At 40.8% G+C, this 19,870-nt stretch overlaps 4 protein-coding genes across 5 annotated transcripts; 1 reads left to right on the forward strand and 3 right to left on the reverse strand.

Annotated features, from left to right (window-relative positions):
• Positions 1-972: 972 nt before the first annotated feature.
• On the reverse strand, positions 973-11,191 carry ralbp1 (ralA binding protein 1). The gene is made up of 10 exons (XM_086084922.1): positions 11,094-11,191; positions 8,881-9,172; positions 7,460-7,903; positions 4,887-5,236; positions 4,398-4,559; positions 3,120-3,251; positions 2,921-3,031; positions 1,840-1,961; positions 1,646-1,766; positions 973-1,513 (listed from the first exon to the last, which is right to left on the reverse strand). Exons 2-10 carry the CDS (start codon positions 9,128-9,130, stop codon positions 1,172-1,174), a joined length of 2,034 nt encoding a protein of 677 aa, XP_085941048.1. The 5' UTR covers positions 9,131-9,172; positions 11,094-11,191; the 3' UTR covers positions 973-1,171.
• Positions 11,192-11,766: 575 nt separating this feature from the next.
• Positions 11,767-14,616, reverse strand: dnaaf6 (dynein axonemal assembly factor 6). Of its 2 annotated transcripts, none has more exons than XM_086084947.1 (6): positions 13,305-14,616; positions 13,144-13,210; positions 12,976-13,081; positions 12,749-12,845; positions 12,158-12,243; positions 11,767-11,933 (listed from the first exon to the last, which is right to left on the reverse strand). In XM_086084947.1, exons 1-6 carry the CDS (start codon positions 13,398-13,400, stop codon positions 11,804-11,806), a joined length of 582 nt encoding a protein of 193 aa, XP_085941073.1. In that variant the 5' UTR covers positions 13,401-14,616; the 3' UTR covers positions 11,767-11,803. The 2 variants fall into 2 exon arrangements, with proteins under 2 accessions (XP_085941073.1, XP_085941082.1); XM_086084956.1 differs by having other exon boundaries at positions 13,301-13,397.
• On the forward strand, positions 13,592-14,833 carry LOC147180610 (MICOS complex subunit MIC26-like). The gene has a single exon (XM_086084936.1). It carries the CDS (start codon positions 13,756-13,758, stop codon positions 14,428-14,430), a length of 675 nt encoding a protein of 224 aa, XP_085941062.1. The 5' UTR covers positions 13,592-13,755; the 3' UTR covers positions 14,431-14,833.
• Positions 14,834-15,809: 976 nt separating this feature from the next.
• On the reverse strand, positions 15,810-19,682 carry eif3f (eukaryotic translation initiation factor 3, subunit F). The gene is made up of 7 exons (XM_086073260.1): positions 19,533-19,682; positions 19,150-19,220; positions 18,842-19,059; positions 18,676-18,767; positions 17,676-17,812; positions 16,075-16,188; positions 15,810-15,957 (listed from the first exon to the last, which is right to left on the reverse strand). Exons 1-7 carry the CDS (start codon positions 19,642-19,644, stop codon positions 15,880-15,882), a joined length of 822 nt encoding a protein of 273 aa, XP_085929386.1. The 5' UTR covers positions 19,645-19,682; the 3' UTR covers positions 15,810-15,879.
• Between the last annotated feature and the right edge of the window lie 188 nt (positions 19,683-19,870).

Consider the following 19,870-nt stretch of genomic DNA (forward strand, 5'->3'; position numbering starts at 1 on the left):
AATATATGACAATCTAACGTGATTATTTTTATGATGATATAGAAGTATTTGTGGGCTTCTTGGTTTGGTTAATTTTCAAGTGAATATGACCCACAGGCCAGAGTTTTGAAACCAATTCAAACAAACCCTATCGATTCAAGTGCTTTCTAAGTATTTCATTATTTAGTCGATGTTGTAAGATGAATGACAAAGGAAATAAATCTAAGCATATCTACTTGCAACAAGCCTCATCGACTCACCAGTCATATGAAAGGTATCAACAAGGGCTTTGGAGATGCATAATTATTTAGTCACCCTAAGATGAAACAAGGATGAAAATACTTTTTTCTCAGCTTGAAAATGAGTAAAAATGCCAAAAATCACTAACCAAGTTAAGCAACAAACATCTGTGAGACCTTTCCAGCTCTGCAATTAATTATTCAATATGCATGCATCAGCTGAAGCAGTTAGCAAAAAAAACAACAACAAAAAAAAGGTGGTGCTTTTCTTTTGCTTGAAAGTAGCTACATTTACTACTAAGCAGGTCAAAAATCAATTCGCAACAATCCGCATTGACTCACGCATTATATTAAAGGCCACGGCAAGGACCTTCAAGATTTGTAATTATTTGGTCAATATGTCACCATAAGATGACTCAATGATGCACATACTACGCTTATGGTTGATTTCTTTTCTAAAGGGGAAGTCAACCCCCCAATTTTTTGGGACAATAATATGTTCTATGCAGCTCCAGTAGTAATATGGCATTCTGGTTAATATTGCGTTAGTGGAATATTAGTTAAGCAACAAAATCCAGTCATTTTTATCCATCTCAGGGCGGCGGCCTTTTTGCCACTTGTTGTCGACTGAAGATGACATCAATGTTGTTCAGGTCTCAGGTAACAACCAATCACAGCGCAGCTTCAGAAAACAAGTGAGCTGTGATTGGTCGTTGTCTGAGCACTGAGCAACTGTGATGTCATCTTTAGTCGACAGCAAGTGGCAAAATGGCCGCCACCTGGGATAGATAAAAACGGCTGGATTTTGCTTCATAACTCATATTCCACAAATGTAATATTAATCAGAATGTCATGTTTAGACTAGTGAGGTCACATATAACATATTATTGTCAATAAATGTTTAAGTTTGACTTCCACTTTAAGTAAGGGAACGTCTTCCCTTCAATTTTGCCTCACACGTTGCCGTCCCGCCTGTCTTTGCTGGGCGACGGCTTGGGAGGATCCTTCACTGTCTTTCCAGCAGGTGCCACAACAGAGATAGCGGTGGTGGTGGCGGCGGCAGTGGTGGCAGTACTGCTGCTGTCGGCAACCTTGGCCTGCTCCTCGTCAACACCTCGGGCCTCCGGACTGGGCTGCATGGGTGCGGCTTGCTCGGCTGCCGTTGGTGGCGGCGCCGGCTGCGCGGATACCTCATGCTGCTGCTTGTGGCTTTGTAGCAAGCGCAGCTGGACGCGCAGTTCCAAGATGGCCTCCTGCTCCTCATGGATGGCCTGGTTCAGGTGGGTGTTCTTGTTCTGTGACCAAAAAGTCAGTCGGTTATGAAGAAACTTGGACTTGGCTGCAGCATCAGGGGATTTTGTAACATCTCACGGAATGGCGGTACGAGCTCTTGTTGACTTTGCGGCTTTTCTTTCCCTGGTTCTTACCTCCAGCTCCTCGTTTTGTTTCTGAAGGTCCTCCAGGATCATCTGCAACTCTTCCTCGTCCTCGCTTTCGCTCTCACTCTCGGAGGAATACTCCTCGGTCTCGCTGCGGCCCTGCTGACGACTGGATGGGAATATTAGTGCTCTAGTTAGCATTACGGCGCTAAAACGCGAGGAAATTACAGCCACCATTTTACCTCTGGATGTCTGCGATTTCCGCCCGTAGCCTATCGATCTCCTCCTTCTCTGCGGCAATTTGTCGGCGTAATACTTGCTCCAGTGAGATTAGCTCCTCCTGCTCTGTCAGGATCTCATTTTCCTGACCAGATATGTGAATTCATAAGCAACTTTTAAATTATCAACAGCCTTTTACACAGGATAAAAACATAAAATAAATAGTTTGTTTTATTTTTTGTGTATCCTATTAATGGTTCAAATAATAGGGCACATTAATATGAATACTGCATTTACTCATTTAAATAAAATCATGTCTGTTTATAGTTTTATTGTAGAATTAAATGTGTTATGTATTGTTCTGTTCATTAAAGAAATTAAATAGATGGATTTATTATTATTTTTTTGTATATAAGTGCAGACAGCATTCGAAAATCAGCCTATTTGCAGATTTTCAAAACAAAAATATCAGTACTAACAAGGCGCTATCTTGTGGAATCCTGGTGTTACTGTTAGGTTTAATTCATTGATTGCAGTTCTGTAAATTTGAGCAATTCACAGCAGGGCTCGGTCAGTAGCAAATAGTGGGGGTATCCAATATATATGTGAATTTTAATTTGACATTGCAACAAATACACATTCATATTTTTTCACATTTATTCATCAATTTCAGCACTCATGAAATGTTATAAAATTCTTATATTTATGAATTTTGTTAATATTTTAAATACATTTGTTATATATATATATATATATATATATATATAACACATTATACATAAATTACTAAATGCATACTTTATTTTTAATGTGTACCATAAATTATCAAATGTTCTAAAGATATTTAACAATAATTTCACACTGATAATGTTTGAACATTTTTAAACACTTAATAACATATTTTATCCTATTTTCAAATTCAACGAATTATATATTTTATTTGCTTTATCATAAACAAATGATTATTCATTAAATTGTAATTTATTTATTTAGTGATTGTGGCTAAATTAAATTAAAAGCATTTTCTAAAAATCTCAAACATTATGCTTATTCATCCAGTGAGGGAAGTATTAGGAGTTGGATGTAAGGTAGCGAGGCAGTCACCTGCGCCAGTAAGAGGTTAACCACTTCCTCCTCATTCTCGGTCATCTCCTCTTTGGAAACGTCTTCCTTGGACAGACTGGCGATTTCCTGGGCGATCTTAGTCTCGCACTCCTGAAGCGCCACAAAAATGAGTTATCATCATTATGTCGCCATTGTTCAACTAAGGAGACGATGGCATTTGAAAGTGAGCGCCTCTTACTTGTCGCTTGGCCTCCCTCAGCTTGCGCTTGAGAGCGGTGAGGATTCTCTGGACCTCCCAAAGACGCTCCTCTTTGGACAAGTCCTTTACGCCAGCCTGTAGGTCCCTGTGCAGGCAGTTGAGCAAGAACTCCTACAAAAGCACGGTCATACAGCAAAAACATGCTTTAACTAGAAAAAAACAGGCTGCATTCAACGCATCAATTGGGAGTAAGAATGGGCCAATATTAGATTCTGACGGTATTAAAATTACAGCTCTAAAATGACACATTTTAAAATATTTGTGTAATCAAAAACAGCAGTTTTTCCCCATTGAACACAATCTATTTTATATTTAAACAAAGTATAGAATATTTGGTACAGAAGAACTGTGCGCCATGTTAAATTAAATTAACTAAATAAATACATATTCTTCTTAGTAAGTGACAGTATCCCATCACTGGTGAGCTATTTTTACAACAGACCCATGGATGGGCTACGCATGTTGTCCTTGTACCCACTTCGCAACTTCTTTTTTTTTAAAGGACAATGCACATTAATCAACACAGCAAAAAAGGCATTAGTTTGCAGTGTGTTTTTCTTCCTGTTCCCTCCTCCAAGTGTATCTGCTCACCCAAACCCTCTCAATTAACTTCAAAGAGGTGGCTCATTAACTCAACTCTGCAAGCAGCCAATCATATTGTGCCCTGCTCAGAAGTCCCCCTAAAAAAAAAAAAACTTAAAAAAAAACCACACAAGAGCTCATTACCGGTAACAGGTAGTAGCAGCAGCGGTTATTGAAACCTTGACTTTTTAAAAAACGTCGTAAACCGTCAAACTGGTAAATTGGCCCATGCCTAGTTAGGACGTGATGCTAACAAAACAACAACAATTAAGGAGGGGCTCATGTAGTTATGGTAAGGAGACTATTGGCAGCATAAAAATGGACTACAGTAGCAAAGTGGGGACTGAGGACTGGTCCTGGAGGTCCAGAATCCTGCAGATTTTAGATGTTTCCGCCTACCAACACACCAGGGTGGAAACATCTAAAACCTGCAAGACTACGGACCCCGTGGACCAGAATTGGTGAACCCTGTTGTAGAGTATAAGGTTAATTCTTGGAATTCTTTACCATGCGTTCTCAAACGGTAAAGGAGACTAACAGTATTTAATTCAACGAGACTTAAGACAAGAAGAAAATGTTTTGTCATTTCCATCCTAAACATCCTCAACATTTAAATGGAGACTTACTGCATTCAAGGGCAGCAAGACAACACACCACAAACATTTATCATCTCACCTGTCGCCTGATCTCCTCCTTGATGCTATCCTGGGTCTCGGGTAGAGCCGGCATGGTGGCCATGTTGGACCAGCGGAGCGGGCGCACCGCCTGTCTCAGGACCACGTTGCCGAACAGATCCTTCACATGCGTGAAAAACATGTAGAGGACCCGGTTTCCGATCTATAAGAATGTTGAGAGGTGTGGGGGTTTATTTACTAAAGAAAGCATCTCTTAGTGGTAAGTTACATTTGACTGACTTTCCTGTTCAACTGTACACACAAGCATTTTTGTTAAATTTTATATTAAATAGGTTTCATTTGATATCGTATTGTAATGTAAAATTACTTCTTTCTTTTTTTATGTCAAAATCGCATACTTAGTAAATTGGGAATATGTGGAGCAGCCAAGGAGATGTCCCACATAGAAATAAATGCGCTTAAGTAGGCCAAAGCTTCTAAGACAAACAGAGTAACCCATTTTCATAGCCATGTAAAAAGTGGCAGGGACCTGTATGGTGGGATTGAGAACGATAGAGATGTTCTGGATGTTCATCTTGGTGTCGGCCTCCTTTGCGATGATGTGATCCATGTGCGTGACCAGCCAGCCGAGCAGGAGGCGGCTTTCGGGCGGCGCTTCGGCCAGCAGCTTCTGGAACTCGCTCACCTTGTCAGCCTCCGCCTGCCGGCCGCACGCATCCTCGAAGCGCTGAGCCAGGTCTCGGCCCAGCAGGTTGTCGGGCAGCTCGCGCAAGTATTGCTTGAGCAGGCTGGCCACAGTGTGAGGGTCGTACTCCTCCAGGCACGGGCACTCCTCGCGGTCGTATGCTGTCTTTAGCTCGTCCACCTTGGATTTCATACCTGACGGAGCCACAGAAGGTCATTTATTGTTTTTTATCATTGCTTTTTTTTGGTGTATTTTCTTGGTCTGTTACCTCTTAATGTAAATACTTGCAGGTGCTATTGCTGTATTTGATTGTTTTTCTTGTCTTTCTCTCTGTCTGTTCTCTCTGAAACTACATACTGTACTAGCAGGCGCCTCGCTAAAAGCAACAACAGGTGGTCCGTGCAGCAAACTTGCAGAGGTTCCTCAAGTATAATATGGGACTATTCCAGTAAAAAAGAGACCAGTAGCACGGTCACTTAAAAAAATATGCAAATCCATCCTCAAATCTAACAAAACAAAAGTGCTACGGCCATTAGGGGTGTAACGGTTCACAGAAGTCACGGTTCGGTACATACCTCGGTTTTGGGTCACTGTTCGGTACGAGTTTGGTATAACAGGAAAAAACAAAAGTCCAAAAAGCTGAAATTTCGGGGGGTTTTCCCATTTATTTTAATGAAGGTAACATTTTGTCCAACACAGCGTCATTTAGATTTTTTAGAACTACCAAAGATAACTTGGCATAACATGCAGATGCACGTAAAAGTATCTTTATCTTAATTTTCTTTTAAAAAACAAAGAAAAAAAAAGAAAAAGAAAAAAGCTTATCGTTATTGTTAAAGATAGCTGGTATGGAAGGTTTGTCCACCTTATTATCAGCATTATTATTAGTGTGTATTAATATATTTTTTAAATAAATGTTATATATGCCAAGTCAGCACTGTATCGTAAGCAGAATGGCTCCCTGCAAACATAGCATGTTTGTGTTCTATTAAACAAGCTCAGATTTCACACAAAGTACATTTGGGACTGCATTGGACAAGATAATTGTTTTAGTATTCGTACTTTTATCTTTTTTTTTGGGGGGGGGGGGGTTTCTAATGTAAAAAATGGGCTCAACAAAGGTCGTTTTCCAAGTGATCTAATTATTCCTCTCCTAAAAGAAAAAAAAGTTGAATAAGTCTTATATGATGCACGAGCCGTAACCTTAGTCACTGTGGCTGGACAGGAGATCTTGAGAGATTCGGTACGCAATGAAATAGTACGAAAAGAGCGCCGTAGATAGCTGTGTTAGCCCAATAGCTCCACTAGTCCACTCCTAGTCTGTCTGTCTGTGTGTGTGTGTGTGTGTGTGTGTGTGTGTGTGTGTGTGTGTGTGTGTGTGTGTGTGTGTGTGTGTGTGTGTGTGTGTGTGTGCGTGCGTGTGCGTGTGCGTGTGCGTGTGCGTGTGCGTGTGTGTGTGTGTGTGCTGCGTTCGTGAGTGCCGACACAAAGCGGGGCGCGAATAAATATTACTGACATATGTAAACAAACACACATGCAAATAACCATTTATCGAGTGTGGGGGGGAAACTATCATGTACGTTTGTTGTCATGACAATGTTTTTTTCTTCGTGTTTTTATTTTTTATTTTTACTGTCAGCTGGCAAACAAATTTAGGCGCATTATTGCCACCTGGTTTGGAGTGCAGATACTGCAATGAAGTTGTGTATTGGTCGTCTTCGAGTATGCACCAAACCGTGACGCCCAAACAGAGACGGAACAAATACAAAAACAGTTACACAGCCGGGAGCGAAGGGGGTTACTTCAGTGAAAATGGCTGGGAGTGAATGAGTTAATTATAGTACTGACCTGCATAGCGAGTCGCGGCCCTCCAGTTGTGTTGCATAAACTTATTTTAGACTTTTGTTCCCGCCGAAAACCAAGTACTAGAAAATGTTGTGGTTGCTTTTCTGTTTTTAATTGCTTTTTGTTCCCAATTTTTCTTTGTCAATCCCCTTCCAAAACAACAAAATACATCTTGTTGCAGTCATTTGCTCTTACGGTTTGTTCTCTCTCTTCTGTCTGTCCCCTCTCAAACTAAGTCCCAGTATATGTCCTTGATATTGTTGTCTAGCTTTTTGTTCCCTCATGTAACTCGTTCTATCCCACGCCAAAGACACAACTTAGCAGTTACTTTTCTGTCCTCTGCCGGTGCTTTTATCTGTGCGTCTCTTCTCAAACGACATATTGCTTCTTGTAGTCTTCCTTCCCTCAGTCTGTCACCCCTAAAACTAAGAACGCATCCTTGTCACTATTTATTTTCTCTCTTGGTCCCTTTTGAAAACTCATCTTAGCAAGTGCTGTTGCTGCTGTTTGTTCTCTCTCTTCTCCCTGGCCGTCCCATCTTACAAACCTACAGTCAGGTCTTATTATCATACCTGAGACGCGATAGATGCCTTCGCACTTCATGCCGTAGTTCTCGATGTAGTCCACACACTCCCTGAAGATTGCGGGCAGCTGGATGCCATCATACAGCGCAGTCCGCTTCACCGCCTCCACAAGGGGGGCACCAAAGATAGGCCTGAATGTGGGAATCTCTGCAGGCAATGTCTCCACCTCACCAGCCGGTGCGGCAACGGTACTGGGCTTCTTCTTCTTCTTCTTCTCCTTCCATTGTTTGACCACATCGGCGGCCGTCAGGTCTTTGGACTTCTTGTCTTTGGCTTCCTTGGGGCCCTTCTCCTTCACCTTGAAGTCCTTCTCCTTCTTCTTGGAGAAGCTGGGCTTCTTGAACACATGGATGCCCTTGGAGCGCTTCATCTTGGACGGGCTCTCGGCCTCGTCTGCCGAGCTGTCCTCCTGGAAGGCGGCATATCCTTCCGCTGGGTCGAGAGCGGCAGAGAGAGATAGTACTGGTTAGTACTTCTACATGAGAAACAGGAAGGGAGGGGAGGGGGGGGGGGGGTCTAGGAAAAAAACCAGGTCAGCCACTAATGTAGCACAACTCCCTTGTGCCTCAACCTCCCGAATTTTAAATCATTTATAGTCTTACAAAAGACAATGAGTGTTCACTTATGCCACCAGGTTTCAAAAACAAAAGGTTGGTGAGTGGGCGGGAGCGTTCCCAAACTGTCCGCCACCTTCCGCTCTAGGTCAGAGCTAAAAACAAACTGGCATTCGCTTGACGTTGCCGTAGTAACCCTGTCGAAAACCGCGTACAACTTTGCCCAAGTGGCAAAGAGGATGTTGTTGCCCTCATAGGAAAATGTGAACATAAATAGCATTAACTATGCATGAAAAAAGATCATGCATGCATACTTAATAGTACATAAAAACATTCTACTAATTATGGAAAATTCGGTTGGAACCGTATTTGATAACTGCAGACGATGTATACAACACATCTTCGCACACAGACTTATCATAGCCAATCAAAAAATTACATTAAAAAATACTTTCATGCATCACAATAATTGTATAATATATTTGTTATAATACATCAAATTATTGCAATAATTATTCACATTTATTGTCAGAAGCTCGTTAAAGAGCAAGGCACCATATTTGGTAACTCAAGACAAGATGGACACCACTTGGCAATAGAATCAGAAAACAGAACTAATAATTAGAAAAAGTTATGGACAAATATAATAGAAGACATGCATTTCAAACAGATATAACATTACAGCACAACAAGTGGGATGAAAACCTTAGAGCAGGAAACCTAAAACCTAAAAAATGGCACGAGGGGATCACTCTACAAAAACGTCCCTGTTTCTTCTCATCTGTCAGGGGCTTTGTCATACGTTTGTATTTTTTTATTTTAGTAATACAGCTTTTTAACAGAATTGCCACTTACTGCGCTTTTCCTTCTTCTTAAACTTGTTCTTCTTCTTGCTGTGCTCTTTGTCGTCATCCGACACATATGCGTCGGGTACCTCATGGTGGAGGCCGTCGTGTGGCGGCGATGGATCACCGGTGCGGTACAACCCGGGAAACTTGGTGGGGCTGATCTCCTCGGAGCTGGGGGTGCGCGCCACGCCGCCCGGGTGCTCGGCCCGCCGCTGCTCGGCGGGGCTGCTGCTGGGTGGCAGGAAGCACTCGGTCATGATGGCTAGGCCACAACAATCATGCTCTTGCCGCCATCATGCCTGTGAAACAATCATCCATAAATCATAGACTCAATTTTGCTTTAAAGACAGCGGCGGGCAACTAGGGCCTGCAGCAATCAAAGATGTTATAATAAATAGATTATTCTACCAATTATCCCATCGACTAACAGAGTAATTAGATAAAATCAGATTTTGCATTATGAAACAATAACATGCACATGTGAAGTGCAGGTGTTTTTGTCCACTTGGGGTCGCCATCCTCACCTTCTATAGTAGTACCTGTGAGATTGAGTGTGTATGGGTTTAAAAGGCAGGGCCTGGTGAGTGACATGGGTGTCAGCGAATCAGAATGTAGAATTGGGTAGTTAACTGGCTAACACAATGCCGAATGTGGATAACAAGTGACTTGGCTTGAGTCTTGGCTTAATGAATGAATGGGCTCATTATTTTTGTTTGCTTATGATTTGAGCTTTACAAAATTTTCATTTTTAAACAAAAACATCAATGGTACAATATGTGAAAGCATATAAAGGTTGTAATTAGGGGTGCACCGATCGATCGGCCGGCCGATTTATCGGACCCGATTTCCTTGGTTTTGGGGGATCGGTGATCAGCCGATCCCTTAAATATAAACCGATCTTTTCCACCGATCTCATCTCCCTCCTCAGAGGTCTGAAAAAGTCAGCCACTGTCCTCTTCTGTTGAGATGACTAATAGGCTTTTTATTTTTTTATTTCAAAGAACTACTTAATTTGCAGTTAAAACAAACCGTTTGTATTATTTCACAGATATTGTTCAATGTTTTCCAATAAAATAAGATTGGAACTCTGAAGGTGTATGCTGCTTGTTATGAAAAAAAATCAAGATAAGCAAAAATCGAGATTGGCAGGTGAGACTTCGGAGATCGGCCAGACAATTGTGAGCGGTGCACCCCTAGTTGTAGAATACAAAAACACACAAGCCATAGAACATAGACAGCACATATATTTGCTTTCTTAATGCTTCTTGAATAAAGTGATTGAAAGTGCACTGCAATTAATTATGCAAAGTAATTTCTATTTATGTTGTAAAAAAAAAATCCACCTTAATTATTTTAGATTACGTCTTTCTTCTTGCAAGATTAATTTCATCATTGCAAAATCAAATTTTTTGTAGCAATTTTACTTGACATTATTGACACTCAAAAACGAATTATTTCTAAAAATAAAAAATAAAAAAATTGGTCAACAACTTTTCATTTGTGCACGATTACAACTTTTTCTCTCAAATACAAATCCAACTGCATTCTCCAGAAAAAAAAGCAACCTCTCCACCTTAAAATAATGTCTTGTAAAAGAATACCTAAGTTTATTTACACAAACTACTTTTTCCTCAATATCATGTTTTTTTAATATGGACCATAAAACGTAGTTTAACAGTCTTGACATATCAAGTCTAACTTCTAACTTAAACACTTGAAATGTTAATTATGACCTTATTTACAGTGTGATTCAGTTTTTACCATTAAAACGGAAAAAAAGGCGACAAAGATTGAACGTATGTGTGCGAGTTATGAGCGAATGTTTACGAACCTGTCATTACAGATGAACTGGCCCTATATTAAAATGCAGTTTTAATCATGTAGTCACCTTAAAATATTCTAATCCTTCACTGCACGCCTCGCTGCAACGCCACCGGCGTGACAATTTATGTTTTCTCGAGTTTTTTTTAACAGGTTTACCATAAAATATAAGCGAGTATAAGCAGGACATTGTCAAGAAACGTGCTTTTAAAAAGAACAAGCAAAGTAGTGAATGGAAGGGCCCGTTTGTGCTAACGATACTCCAGCTTTGCTAGCCGACAAGCGCACTTGTTAGCTTGTTTCGCTTACCTTTTAAATTAAAACATTAGACGCTCAACAGACTTTTATTTAAAACGCTACACTGACGAGTAAAATTTATCAAAAATAAATAAACTTTACCAAGTGCGGTCAATTCCACAGTTGTAGTTGTAGTTTCCGCCTGTGCAGGGGATGTTCTAAACACAGCCATCTGCGCCTGCGCAGTGGAACAAGTGCATGCCGGGAAACGGTTTGAGCGGAAGCGGAGAGCGAACTTCAAATTTATTTTTTAAAAGAGCGAACTTCAAATTAGATAATTAAAATCTTGTTCTTTTTTTCTTTTAATAATAGTAATAATTGGACACTCATACGTAAGTAAAAGTTATGTGAAGAGTTTTTTTCCCATCATTTTGTTACAGACGTTTGTCCACCAGGTGGCTCTAAAACGCTTGGCATTCTTGATTAAGAAGGCAGAACATATGGAAAAAGGTCAGGATGAGGTAAAGATGCCATATACTGTACATATAATACAAATTTGAAAAAATATATATTTGTATACCTATTTTTTCGCCCTGTATATAAATGCTCTCCTTAAAACATCAATCCGAGCACTATCATGTTTAAGAGAAAGACAGACATTGAAGTGTAAATTAAAGTATGAAAGCACTATAATTGCAATTTAGAACTGAGTCACAAAAAAGCCTGTCAGAGGTCCAAAATGGATCATGAGGACAATTTTTCATTCATTATACTGTGTAGTGGATCAATGTGCATAGTCTACATTAGTTGGCAATCACATCATTCAGTGGAATGCAATCCGGTCCGGGTGTGATCTTGCAGGCTGTCGAATTTCACTGCATGTTGATGTCATCCAGTGGTCGATTCATCACCAGTGTCACCTCGAGCTCCTCGCGTTCGCTAAAAAACTGAGCCTTGCCCTCCTGGTGGTGGACCGGGTGTGGGAGGTGAAGAGCCAGTCTACTGTAACATTAAGACACAATATGTGCAGGTTAACAACCAGAAAACCAAACCTAAAGCTACGTTTACACTATCTTGTTAGAGGCCACGGCAGCCTGGTGACGATTTTAACTGCGGCTGGCCGGCTTTGGAGCTCTAACAAAAGGACTATTACTATACAGTCGGATAGAAGAGTGTAGTGAGAGTTATAACAAGTAATAAAAGGTAATAATGATAATGTTTCTTACTATTTCGGTGTCCGAAGGTCAAGGAATTTTTCTTTCACGTCCAGAGTTACATCCGATGCTTTGTTGTCAGGGAGTTTGATTTTCACCTGATTGTAGAAATATTCACCATCAACATTGTTGACTTAATGGATTATGTGAAATGGGTCCAGAATATTAAGGAACACGCATAATTATTTTATTTGTTATAGTTAGTCTGAGCTTTTAAATGCTCTGGTGAGCTGTAAAGTGGGGTACACACAAATACTGAAATGAGCGGCTTATGGGAACATTTATCTAAGGGGGATAAGGAGTGTGTTTACAGTTGTTGTTTGTTTGTGGATTTGTTGACGTAGCAGTGCTTTCGTGTAGCGTGGCCATCACTTGAAAACAGTGTTTGGCCTCAATTCCAAATCATGGTGTGTGTGTGGGTGCAGTAGTACGTCAATTAGCCTCACTGTTACGTCACAAAATTCAGAATGACCTTAATTTTCTGAAATAGGCAGATAAAAGTTGATTACGTGGTCGTGGAATTTCCCCACTTGGCACTCCAAAGACCCAACTATAGTCATATGACTGATCAAAATGTATATTTTCCATAATAAGATGTATTACCAGCATTGCTTCACAGCACATGGAGGAAGGGTCCTTTCTGCTCAAGCCCAAAAAGAGATCCTCGGTGCCTACACTTTGTTTGAGAATTATTTCATATCTGTACACAACCATAGAGGAGGGGGGGGGGGGCATGTTTGATTCATGGCTAGTGTAACCTCCAAACAGAACATGTTTAATTTAGCAGTAAAACATGAATGCTGCATCCATATGTTGCCGTGTGGACATACTCAGGCTGAGGCCGGTGGTCAGTGACATCATCATACTGCGGGCCCTCTGCCACCTCTTCTTCATTCCACACGTCTTTGCTGTTGACTTTCGTGTATGCCGACGACTCTAAAATGCACATACAAATTATTACTATAAGCATTTTTCTTTCTTAATGAGAAGTAAGTTACCTTCTTTCTCTTTTTTGGCTGGGGTGCCTATATGACCTGGGCCCATCCTGGAATAAGGAGACATATCCTGGAGAGATTTTGAGAGAAAAAATGACAGTAGGCATAAAAAAAAAAAAAAAGATTGAAAAAAAAAACCCACTGACGTAGCAAAATATACTCACTTCATAATCTTCATCATTTTCCTCTTCTTGCTGAGAGGATAGCAAGGCAGATAGCGCCTTAAGGTTTTGAATAGATGAAACGTCAAGATACTCCATTTTTTCAGTTTAAATAATTATCTATATAATGACTATTCCTCTTAAAGTAGAACTTTTCAATGCACAAAGTGTCGCTCCACTGTTGTACCCTGGAGACGTCCTTTTTGCCATGGTAACCGATGACATCACTGGAACGACCGCTACAAAAACGTAACGTGACGTTTAAAGAGAAACTGCATTCAACGGTCGAGAGGAAACATCCGTGTTGCAACACCAAATACCTGTATTTTTTAAAGTAGCTTACATGATCTATGAAGGAACCAATTTCTAGATTAAAACCACATTACAAACCATAAATGAGGATTTATCAGTTAAAGTTCACTCATATTTTTGCAAGTGTTCGCCTTGTGAAAAAATGTCCCTCCAGAGTCGCCGTATTTGCCACACATGGCTACCAGGGATCATGTTGAAGGTGACAGGTAGACTCATGGCCGGAGCATTCGCCTTGTGGCCGGCCACAGTCTACGCTGCGGCGGGTGACGGTAAGAACCCCACGCCCGCAAAGCCTTTGCTGAACTGGGAAGACCTGTCGCTGTACGCCGCGCAGAGTCAAGAGAAAGCCGCGTTCGAGGAATCCAAAGCCGCGTCCGAGGAATCCAAAGCCGGGCGACTTGAGCAGAGTATCGCCACCCTGCGGAAGCTCGCGGAGCCGTACGCTGCACAGTGTCGGACCACCTACGGTCGCATCAAACCCAAAGTCCAAAGCGTGTTGGATCTCGGGGGCGAAACCTGGACGTTCCTCAAACATCCACCGGGGGACTTTTACGCGCGGGCCGGTATCATTGCTAGTACCGGTGTGCTGGGGCTGCTTCTAGCCAGACGCTCGCGGGTGAAGAGGGTCATCTACCCGGCGGGCTTGATCGCCACCAGTGCCTCCCTCTACTACCCGGACCGTGCAGTGACCATCGCCAGGTTCGCCGGGGACACACTCTACGAGGGGGCGGTGAACGGCTACGCCACCATGGAGAATATCATTAAGCCGCAAAGCAAGAAGGTCGAGGCAGGCGCCGACTCTGAGGGGAAACGTTGAGGGTCGCCAAAGCGGGACGACACTAGCAGCTGAAAACAACTGGGTGCTTTTGTTCATGCCTACTTTTTGTACCAATATAACTCAGGTTGGACAGTTAGAATGTATATTTATGCAGATAATTAATAAAGAAAGAAAAACATTCAAAGTCGTCCTATACTTCCCAGCAGTGTTACTCAACTTCTTGGTGGTGCTGAACATCACGGAAATAGGCTCTTTGCACAAATCGACTATTTCTTAACTCAATACCACGCCTTCATTTCCTGTCTTTCATGATTGGACAAATTGATTAATCCAGGTGTGTCTGGCCATTGTCGTTGTGGTGACCGAGGTCAGGCGAGAATGTATACCAAAAGGACCAGTTATCCTGTCATTTTGTCTACTCAAAACTTTAAAAACTACAATAAAAAGTAAGCCAAGCTTCCTCGGCGTGCGTTTACCCGCTTTGGTGCTTGTCTTTCTCTATTTAGTTGTGCGTTTCATGATTTGAAGCCATTACCACCCTCGATCTCTCACACTGTTTGACCCCTGATCCCCTGCTTCCTCTATCCACCTACTGAACACTGTTTATAGAACACTTCCTGTGTGCAGTACTACTGATCAGACCACAATTTTGTTCTTTGTCTTATGTTGTAAATATATGTTTTTGATTCTTATTTTCTCTTTGCAAGCGGTGGAGTGAATTATCGTAGATATAGTCACACTCACAGGAGTGCCAAAATTAATAGGAATTAAGTGTTCCTTTTTATTGATTGCCTTGGTAAGACTACATTTGTAAATGTTATTTTATTGTTCTTTTTTATCGATTGTATATCCTATTAATTTTGGCACTCCTGTGACTCCATACTCATCCTCTTTTTCTAATCAGTTCATGACTATCATAATTTAAAATAGGGAAAAAATTACCCCAATGTTTTGACTTGAACAAATATTCTGAAAGTCATACGCAAACATTTAATAAATGCTTTACTTTAATACATGTAGTTACGTTTAGGCCGATTGCTCAACACAACCTGTGCTACCTTTACCTTAACCTTCCGCTGTCAGATAAAGGATAATCTGCGGTCAAAATTAATAGTGTGATTAATCTGCACTCAATATTGCAAATTATTAACATATTAAAACAAATATGTACACTACAGTACAGGTTGAGCATTTTCATACTGTTAAATATCGTATAGTTGTCACTTCATTGTGATACTATTGATGTCATTGAATAGTGAGTTACAAGGAAATTCCAACCCTGACTACATTTGTATCAATTGTTTCAGTTACCGCTGCGATGCTATCCATTTGTTCTATGTTATATTCTATAATCACAAAAACGTGCCGATAAAGTCAAATTGTTGCACAAATAACTCCTAAAGAGGCTTGAAGGGGAATGGACTCTGAATATTTTGCTTTTATTCATTTGAGAAAAAGAACAATTGTACACAAAAATGAAATGGCGCATCAGAGAAGCACAAGCTTCTCATTAAGGGCGATCTGTGCTTGGGTCAGGTTGGACAGGTAGGTCACCATCAGGAGGTCCTGCAAGGAAACATTTGACATGGCAATTACTTCTCGTGTTGGTTTATCCTATTTTTGTGAAAAACTCAAAACAAACTCAAAGCCATGAATCATCTTTCAAAAGAAAGTCCAACGTACGTTGATGTTCGAGTTGATCATATTCTCAAAGTCCTCCGCTGAGATGGTGGGCACCTTGTTGACCAGGTCCATCAGGAAGCGGCCCACGCTGTTGTCCGCTGTCACCTTGCCAGACTGGGATGGATCAAGTATTCATGTTTAGCGGAATGCTAATGCTAATACTGAATTCTAAGAAGTACGCCTGCTTCCTGATCTGATATGTGACCTTTTTTTTAATATATACATATATATAGTGGACTACAGGGACTGTTCAAAATTTTGAATGTCAGAATTCAATTCAATGGATGATTTTGAATTGACTCAACCCAACAGGATGTTGAATTGAATTCAAATTTGGATTGCAGGAAGCGGAAGTGAATTCAACTGAATTGAGAGAAACTCATTCTCATCACATATCAGTGAGAATGAGCCTGTATATTGTCCAAAATGTTTGGCCAGACATTTTAAAGACTTAGATAAAAGGAAAGTATTCTGGGTGTTGATCTACCATGAAGCAATGTCTAAGTTTTGAACAATTTTAATAATCTCTTTACTCGGGATGTAACGATAACGGCAATATCGTGATGTCGCGAAATTAAAACTGCCACAAAATCGTCGTAATGTCACGATGCTAAAAACAGCACATCTGTTAAAAAAAAAGTCAGGTTGCACAAATGGAAAATCCCATTTGTGCAGTTCTAGCACTCTGGTGGCTAGTTTTTAGTGCAGTGTAATTTTCACAAGGCATGTTTTGGCCCTTCTATGTTTAAAATCCATGCTAATGGTCAGGTCAAACGGAATGCAATACGTTTGTGACGTGCCTCAGTATTAAACGAGATTGTAAGTATTATTTGAGATTGTAGGTTGTTTATATACATTGCTGGTATGTACAAAAGCACAATAGTGTTTTTTTTTGTATGAGCGCTTAAAAAATATATATATATCGTGACCTTTTTTATATTGTTACATCCCTACTATTTACTGTAATTAATTATTGTGTACAAAAGTCCCTATAATAATATTTATATGAAATGTATATTGTAGGCTAATACTGTAAAGCTTCATTGTTAAATGCACCATGATTTTTTAATTTCATGCAATTAAAATTTCAAACCATCTCAATTCAAATTCAAAAACGGAATTGGAATTTAGGAATTCTGAATTTTATACAGCCCGGGTGGACTATATAGTTAAGCCATCAATTGAACACTAACCCGGGAAGACAATCAATCACGTCACTGATATTTCATAATTACAATTTGCTCGCTCCACTTGAGGCGGTGAACCTAAATAGTGAACTAATAAATTGTAACATTTTGATTTGCACACCCAATTTTTTTTCTAAATTAATACAAAGAATTTCATGTCCATCCTTGTTGTGATGTGTTACTTTGTCTATATTGCTGCATTGCTTCATGGGATATTTTTTTTTTCTATTCACCATTGTTTGTCCCCTTTCAAAATGCGTTGTGAGATCAATTGAGGACATTATAAAGGGGTTAACCTATACTACAAAAAATGGCGAGCTTGCTATAGGTCACTATATAGCGTTTAGGGAGTGATTCCAGTCACAGCCCACGCACAAGACGGAGGCGATTGACAAAATGTCTGCAGAGACTCACTAGCACGTCCTCGATGTATGCCAGCACAGTGGTTAGCATGTCCTGGACGCGGGAAGCCGAGCCGGCCACCTGGGAGAGGTCGGACGTCAGGCCCTTGGTGCGACTGGGAGTGATGCGTGTCCTTTGCAGTAAGTCCACTATATAAAACAAACAAAAATCAATATAGAAACACTGAATAAGGATTTTTGGTATCCCCAAAATATTTTTTTTACAATATGTTCTCTCTGCATCCACTAGTTTAAACAAGGCATTCTGATTAATATTGCATTTATGGAATATGAATTAAAATGAAAAATCCTCATTTTTATTCATATCAGGAAGGGGGGTCGACCATTTTGTCACTGCCGTCAACTGAAAATGACATCTTATTTGCTCAGACAGTAACCAATCACGGCTCACCTCTTTTCTGAAGCTGTGCCGTGATTGGTCTTTACGTGAGTCCTGAGCAACTGTGCTGCCATTGTAACTTAACAGAAAATCACAAAATGGCCACCCACTAAGATGGATAAAAGCTCCTTTTCCACAAAACACCATACTAAACAGAATAGTGTTTTGACTAGTGGCGCTGCATAAAACATTATTGCAAAGAAAATTTTGGGATGACTAAGTTCCTCTTTAGTAATGCAAGATAAAAAAAATGTATCTGATTAATTCAATAGAATAACCCATTATCGTCCAGGTCCATTATTGATTATATTCATAATTTTTAGCGCAGGTCAGTATCTGTCTATTTTTTTTTAATGCAACTGCAGATAAATGATCAATTAAAATCTGGGTTTTCAGCAAGCACTTCACCTGCTGGCCAGTAGCTGCACTGAAGAAGCACTTTTTGGGTTTTGAATTTAAAGATTATGTTGTTATGCCATTTGTAATCAACAGGATAACTACATATAATCCATAGAGTGTAACCAAAAATGACAGATATTTGAATGTGTCACTTGTTAGTTGTTGCAGGCTGCTTGGTGTAAACATTGACATTGAAGAGTGTCCCCTTCCTTACCGCCTATTCTCTCCGTGTCGTAGTAGATGTGTTTGACTGTGAGCGGAGTAAACATCACGCCGACCGTCTTCCCGGGCACGCCCATCTGTGCACTGCGCAAGAGATGAAATGTCAGCATGCGGTTATTCGCACAAAACGAACAAGGAAAAAAAGCGGCGAGACAGACCTGACGTAGGAGCGGATGTTCATCTTGCCGCTCTGCAGGGCCGTGTCTGCGGTCAGGTGGATGGGATTGGTGGCCTCGCGGCTGTAATATTCGTGGATGAGCACCGAGTGCTCAGTGATGTCGAAGCCTGTGGCGTACCAGCCGATGATGACCTCAGTGGGCGATACGCGCTTGTGGAGCTCATACATATTCTTGGCAAACTCCATGTCCACGGCGACCTAAAGACATAGAAGCAATCAACCAATTAATCACTGCTGTTTCCAACCGATACACTGTAGCACTAGCCATTAACAACATGTACAACTTACCTCATCTTCAGACTCATTGTGGGGGACAGAGAAGCAGTTGGTCACCTCTATCGAGTGCTTGTCGATGGTACCTTAAGGGGGAAAACACAGATTATATAACACGAAAACGTTCCAGGTAGCTACTGTTAACCACAGGTAGTAGCTACCACACATAATACAACCACATCGAGAACGACACGAACTGTTAATGAGCGTCCAATATGACCTTATCTCACCGAGTAATGTTTACGAGTAAATGACAATATTAAACAGCTGATCGGTTAAAGTGACGCTCTCGTGAGCTTACGTAGCACGCACGCGTTAGCAGCATCAATGCTAAAACGAACCACGATTGCAAGAAGAGCAGACAAAATGGGCCTACGAGTAATAAAATGGCTTCTTACCTAAAAGGGTGCCAATCACGCGACTTGCGCCCTCATTTCGTCGCTCGTACGAGTCGCAAATGGAGGCGAGAACAACAGGATGAACCTTCACAACCGGCCCGAACACCGACATGTTGAGAAAAAGGAAGAAAGAACTTCTTCGTCTGTCACTTCCGCTAACCGTTTAGCATTAGCGTTGGACTGCCAACTGCTGGTTCGGGGTGTATATTGCACAAGCAAAGTGATCAATTTCAATTTGTACATAAATGGTAATACAGTATGTGACTTTTTATTTATTTAAATAATTTTGTGTCTCCTAGTTGGCTTGTATTAGTGTTTTGTCTAGTCCGTGTATAACG

The sequence above is a fragment of the Leptonotus elevatus genome, chromosome 1, assembly GCF_054856555.1.
Source record: "Leptonotus elevatus isolate MCC_2025b chromosome 1, RoL_Lele_1.0, whole genome shotgun sequence".
NCBI lineage: Eukaryota > Metazoa > Chordata > Actinopteri > Syngnathiformes > Syngnathidae > Leptonotus > Leptonotus elevatus.

Bases quoted from the DNA above. Each gene is read 5' to 3' on its own strand.
- ralbp1 (XM_086084922.1), bottom strand. From the start codon at position 9,130: ATGACCGAGTGCTTCCTGCCACCCAGCAGCAGCCCCGCCGAGCAGCGG. The intron at 4,560-4,886 runs GTCCCTGCCACT...ACATTCTTATAG, and splicing joins TTCTCAATCCCACCATACAG to ATCGGAAACCGGGTCCTCTA. The intron at 3,032-3,119 runs GTAAGAGGCGCT...GTGGCGCTTCAG, and splicing joins TGAGGGAGGCCAAGCGACAA to GAGTGCGAGACTAAGATCGC.
- dnaaf6 (XM_086084947.1), bottom strand. From the start codon at position 13,400: ATGGAGTATCTTGACGTTTCATCTATTCAAAACCTTAAGGCGCTATCT. The intron at 12,846-12,975 runs GTATGTCCACAC...GGTTGTGTACAG, and splicing joins GACCACCGGCCTCAGCCTGA to ATATGAAATAATTCTCAAAC. The intron at 11,934-12,157 runs GTAAGAAACATT...TTAATGTTACAG, and splicing joins GACCTTCGGACACCGAAATA to TAGACTGGCTCTTCACCTCC.
- eif3f (XM_086073260.1), bottom strand. From the start codon at position 19,644: ATGTCGGTGTTCGGGCCGGTTGTGAAGGTTCATCCTGTTGTTCTCGCC. The intron at 19,221-19,532 runs GTAAGAAGCCAT...TTCCCCCTTAAG, and splicing joins CGTGATTGGCACCCTTTTAG to GTACCATCGACAAGCACTCG. The intron at 15,958-16,074 runs GTACGTTGGACT...GTTTCCTTGCAG, and splicing joins TGATCAACTCGAACATCAAC to GACCTCCTGATGGTGACCTA.
- LOC147180610 (XM_086084936.1), top strand. From the start codon at position 13,756: ATGTCCCTCCAGAGTCGCCGTATTTGCCACACATGGCTACCAGGGATC.